This window comes from Amblyomma maculatum, chromosome 3, assembly GCF_055883805.1.
Source record: "Amblyomma maculatum isolate TAMU_Amacu chromosome 3, ASM5588380v1, whole genome shotgun sequence".
NCBI lineage: Eukaryota > Metazoa > Arthropoda > Arachnida > Ixodida > Ixodidae > Amblyomma > Amblyomma maculatum.
This window is the reverse complement of record NC_139346.1, coordinates 115,153,647-115,159,646: the sequence shown is the minus strand read 5'-3', so window position 1 is coordinate 115,159,646 and position 6,000 is coordinate 115,153,647. Positions and strand designations below refer to the sequence as shown.

Here is a 6,000-nt window from a genome sequence, read left to right as displayed (position 1 = left end):
TATAGGATACTCGCGGGGAATAAAAAATTATTCGTTGTCGCGGAAATTTCGTTGTGGCGGTATTCGTTGTGGCGGGATTCAACGTATAAATTTTGACCAGACAACCATATTCTCAGACCAGAGTTTTGTGCCCGCTCTATGATGCGTTGTCGTCAACAACAAAAGCGGCAGGTCTGGCTGAAACCATTTGCCTTTGTTTAAGACCGTAACACACCAAAGTGAATTCCGCACTGAATGGAGCAATGTGCGTCGCACGCTGTAATGACGGAGCACGTAGCAAATTCTGATCAATCTTAACAGGGGCGTACTCAAACCGCGCTTCGTCAGACTCCTGAGCAGGCCTGACTCATTCGATATGCAAGCTCGTACAAGAGACGCGTCGTTATAAGTTCAAAAAAAAAACAATAGTGTTGATATTAACCAGGCAGAAACGATAACATGGCGTTACGTTTTCATCCGCTGGGCTCCCAAATGGTGGTCTAGTCAGGTTTTCTTTCCTCTCACGAACCGATAACTGTAAATGTCTTTTCACCGCTTTTATTCTCCCACCTGTGCTTCACCTGCGAAGTTCATCCGTCGAAATCCATTTGGATTCACGCACACTCTCGGCTAGGCAGTATACATGGACAGATTACCTTGGGGTGAAGCGAAACACACGCGTAAAGATGACAGAGGATGAGGACCCATCTTGTGTTCTCTTTCTGTGTCAATCTGTCCCCCCCCCCCCCCTCCATTCGTATACACCAAAATATTCTTCATCCATTGCCCCCGTTCCAGTCCCATTGTCCAGCTGGCTCGCACAAGCGCGACTCACGACCCCCGAGCTATGCGCGCCAAGAGTGTGGCAGCCTGTGGTGTCGCGATCATGTGCGGGATGCTCGGGCACCTCACGGATGCCTCACAAGGACTGTCAACTTCGGACGACCGAGAAGGAGGCGATGGCAAGTCCGGCCAGACCGGAGGTACGGCAGCCTCGTCTCTCCTGCGAGGCCTGGTGGCCAGCGTGGTGCCCGTGCTGCAGCGGTCCTTGGCGCACGCAAACGTGTCAGTGACGTGCACCGGAGCCCTCATGGACTTCTCTCGAAGGATACTTAAGATGGACGTTACCGCTTGGAGATGTGAGTATGAAACCTAGGTCGAGCCTAGCTCAAAGATCTCAGGAACATGCAATATACCTAATGCTAAGGCGAGGTACAGTATAAACCATCGCGCTTTTGCATAGAAACAATTTTTCCTTGCCCCTTGACAGACTTTTTTTTCTTGTTTAACATTCATGTCACCAGATCTACGGAGAGCATCCATTGACTGTTGAATAGCGTTTCTCGCCATATCGACCCTATTTTGTCATTCTGCCGCCTCGATTCGGCCGCCTTGTGTCCTCTCGAATATATGTTACTTACGTTGTGTGCCATTCGTATTCGTACAGTCTCTCTCAGCATTGACAGTATTAAATAATTAAATTAAATAATCAAATAAAATACCAGCATACTGCGCCCTGTGCATAGCTTTATTCTTTTTCATTGTTATTCACTCGTTTCCCCTTAGCTGTGATCCCCCTTGCGCCTTCCATGCACACAGCCATAATTGTTTTTAGGGGGTGGCCTAAGGAGAAGGTGTGCAAGTGGCGCATGTCTCAGCAAGTGTATACTACCCCCAGACGAGTTGGGGAAAATTTTCAGAGAGAGGGATGGGTAGAGCCTTTGCATACGTATCCGCCCCCCCCCCCCCCCCCCCCGCCCTTGAACTGTTTCATTGTCACAAATAGTGCTGTCCGCTTTAGTTCTATTTTAAGCTATTCACCTCAAAAGAACGTCTAACTAAAATCGCTAAAACCAACTATGAAATTATTCAAGCCCCGCTCACAACCGCTGTACACCCTCGATGGAAACTCAACGAAGCAGATCGTCGCCAATGCAGTGAACGCAGCATCTTTTAGGTCTCTTGTGCTTTCTGTAGGAAATTGACTCAAGGAGACGGCACTCTACGATTTACTCTTTCACGCCTTTCTATGAATGTGCAGGATTGCTTGTTCGTGCATCCTGTCGCGTTTTATAGCCCACTCCTCAGTCGTCAAATCATTTAGTGCAAAGTTACTTGAAAAAACAACAATAGGGCGTCGGTTGACAGTTTCAATTCTACGTGGACAACCCAATGAGCAGCTGTATTTTGCACTGGATTGGTTTTCGCGGTTCGGCTTTCCAAATGTGCACCAAAGAGCACCAAATGTGCGAAGTGAGAGAGTGGACAGCAGTCAGACTTGTAAGGGGGATCAGGAGGGGAGGGAGAGGGGGGTGGAGCGTCGTCTTGCACGTATCCAAAGACCCTGCCTTTCCTCTCTACCGCAGTGCACATAAGCAAATGTAACTTCATGTAGACGGTGAGAATGCAATTTGTTTTTCGGGTGCCACTGGATTTCCAGTTGCGCTCCTCGTCGACTAAAGTGTATTAATGAGTGGACTTTAAATGACATTTTTTGACTTCAGAGTGGAACTGAGGCCAATTTTCCTTTTATTCGTTTTGAATCTGGAGACTGTAATTACGAGTCCAGTAATAATATTCGGAAATCCAATTTCTTGCACGCGTCTTAAAGAAAAAGGGCAGCGTGCGCAAAACATGCCCGGCCACTCTAAAACTGCAACAGTGAGATAATTGATTTGGTCCATGGTACTGTATGACAGCTCCTAGCGGCGCGACTAACCTGTGCATTTACTTCTGGTACGAATGAGACTATAAGGCTTATAGCCAAAGAAAGCTATTTCTTATAACAAGTGAAAGCTGTTGTGCGCGCGCGAAACCACGTATAGCGTGTTATCATCGCGTACTGCATGCCCGTGCGCCTTCTCTGGCTACCGCTAATCTGATAGCCCGTGCTGGCTACAGACGACCGCTTGCACGGCCCCGTCACATTTCTTCTAGCCTACCAAGTAGCAAAAATAAAGAAATGTAAAGAAGACAAAGAACAGAAAACGCTGCGGCATCCCTGGGCGCACTACACGCTACTGCAGGCGCCGAATAAATATGGCCTTTGCTGCACGGCCTGCGCCACCTTATTTGGCCCCCCCCAGTTCCCAGTCCCATCGGGTCCTTCAACAGCACTCCTGATCCTCCGGACTTCCTCCCTCGTCGTTCGCCATCACCACGTCGCCGCTCCATTTCGCCAATGCGCCGACGACCCGCTACCCAGCCGGAAAACTAACCGCCGCAGTTCGCGAGGCACGAACTGCGTATTCGACAGAATTTCAAAGTCCTCGTCTCAATCCCGCGAATGTTATTCCTGTCATCGTTGAAGGTGTTCATACTCTTGCGCTCGTCGACACCGGTGCCGCTGTATCAGTTATCAGCCAAAAACTCTGCCGCTCCATCCGAAAGGTGACTACGCCTCTCGAGGGACTATCGCTTCGTACCGCATCCGCTCACAGTATACAGCCGACAGCTATCTGCACTGCTCGCGTCGTCATTGCTGCAGCCTTGTACATCATCGAATTGGTCGTTTTCCCCACATGTTATCATGACGTCATTCTCGGCTGGGATTTCCTGTCCCAGCATCATGCTATCATTGACTGCGCCAGTCCTCAAGTAGAGCTCATTGAATCGAGTGATGCACCGTCTGATGCCCTGTTCCACGAGCCGTGTCCTAGTTTTGCGACCAACCTCCTCGTAGCACATGACCCAACCATCCCACCCGTTAGCGCTGTTCTGGTTCCCCTCACTGCCTCTTTTACCACCGCCGCGACAGTCCTCTTTGTGCCCTCTAACGTTGTCTGCCGCCGCCGCCACTTACCGCTGCCGTTTGCCGTCCTTGACATGAAAAACGGCGCAAGCACACTTCTGGTACCCAATCCTCTTCCGTCTCCCGCTATGTTGATCGAAGGGGAGTGCCTCGGCCGCATCGAGCCCGTGGACCTTCTGTTCGCCTTTGATGATGTGTCATTCCCTGTTTGCCAAGTTGACGCCTTGACTCCAACTCGTGTGGCTTCAGATCCGCTACAGCGGGATCTTTTTGACCGTTCTGTGGACAGCGCTCTAGAACCGTGCCACCGCGAGCAACTTCTTGACCTTCTACACCAATTCCGCGCCTCCTTCGACATTCCGCAATCTTCCTTGGGCCGCACGACGACGTTTCCCACCTCATCGACACTGGCTCTCACCCACCTCTCCATCAGCGGCCGTATCGGGTGTCCCCGACTGAGCGCCGTGTTATTGCCCAACAAGTCGATGACATGCTGCAACGCGGAGTAATTAGAGAATCCTGTAGCCCATGGTCGTCTCCTGTGGTCCTAGTTAAAAAGAAGGATGGCTCCATACGATTTTGTGTTGATTATCGCCGCCTCAACAAAATCACTCGTCGTGATGTGTACCCCCTCCCACGAATCGACGATGCCCTAGACTGTTTGCAAGGCGCAGAATTCTTTTCCTCACTCGATTTACGCTCCGGGTATTGGCAGGTGCCCATGGCAGAGGCGGATCGTCCTAAGACCGCCTTTATTACTCCAGACGGACTATACGAATTTAATGTTATGCCATTCGGACTCTGTAACGCCCCAGCCACATTTGAAAGAATCATGGACACTGTACTGCGCGGCCTGAAATGGAACATCTGTTTATGCTACCTCGATGATATCGTCGTCTTTTTAACCGACTTCCCGACCCACCTGACTCGACTTCGCCAGGTCTTCATCTGCCTAACCCGCGCCGGTCTTCAACTGAACCTCAAAAAGTACCGCTTTGGTGCCCGCCAGCTCACAATACTCGGACATGTTGTGTGTAAAGGTGCAGTTCTGCCTGATCCTGAGAAGCTGCGCGCCGTCGCTGACTTTCCGAAACCGACCACTTTGAAACAACTGCGAAGCTTCGTGGGCCTCTGCTCGTACTTTCGTCGTTTTGTTCGGAATTTCGCAACCATCATAGCCCCCCTTACACAGCTCTTGAAAGGCACCCCTAACCTCTCCTCTTGGTCGCCAGCCTGCGATGATGCATTCGCGACACTGCGCAATGTTCTGACGTCACCACCAATCCTTCGCCATTACGACCCTACTGCACCTACAGAACGTCACACCGATGTCAGTGGTGTCGGCCTCGGCGCCGTCCTCGCCCAGCGCAAGCCTGGCTTCTCCGAATACGTTGTCGCCTACGCAAGCCGTGCTCTCACCAAAGCCGAGTCCAACTACTCCGTTACCGAAAAGGAGTGCTTAGCAATCGTGTGGGCTGTAACGAAGTTCCGCCCTTACTTATACGGCCACTCTTTCGAGGTAGTTACAGATCATCACGCTCTCTGCTGGCTCGCATCTCTCAAGGATCCGTCTGGCCGTCTCGGGCGCTGGGCTCTCAGGCTTCAGGAATACGACATCCGTGTAGTGTACCGCCCTGACCGCAAGCACTCTGACGCCGACGCTCTTTCTCGGTCACCGGTGCGCTCGCCTAACTCATCGTCCCCTCCTCAAGCATTCTTGTCAGCACTCACCATTGAGGATATGCCTTTCGAGCAACGACAAGATCCTTGGGTTTCTAACCTGATAGATATCCTCGGCACTACTTCCGCGGCTACGCATCCTCGGGCACTCCGCCGACAGGCCTCCCATTTTGCCATTCGGGACGGCCTTCTCTACCCCAGGAACTACAACTCAGACGGCAGAACGTGGCTTCTTGTCATTCCGCGCCACCTCCGCTCCGAGGTTGGTGCCCACCATCACATTGACCCGCAAAGTGCTCATGCCGGCGTCCTCAAAACCTATGATCGAATTCGTCAGAGGTACTACTGGCGGGGAATGTACAATTTCGTACGTCGCTACATTCGCTCTTGTACCGCCTGTCAACAACGCAAGATTTCTCGCCACCCTGCTGGCGCTCTCCAGCCTTTACCGTGTCCAGCTCGCCCGTTTGATCGCGTGGGAATCGACCTTTATGGTCCGCTACCATGCAGTGCCGCTGGTAATCGATGGGTCATCGTCACCGTCGACCACCTGACCCGTTACACCGACACTGCTGCACTTCCCGCGGCGA

General features: G+C 51.7%; 1 protein-coding gene across 1 annotated transcript in view; it reads left to right on the top strand.

The window, feature by feature from the left end:
* The first annotated feature begins 826 nt into the window (after window positions 1-826).
* Window positions 827-6,000, top strand: part of LOC146195758 (nose resistant to fluoxetine protein 6-like) — a 31,613-nt gene continuing 26,439 nt past the window's right edge. Inside the window, exon 1 of the mRNA XM_084596854.1 lies at window positions 827-1,118. Coding sequence (XP_084452980.1) covers window positions 827-1,118 — 292 coding nt within the window. The remainder of the gene's footprint in view (window positions 1,119-6,000) is intronic.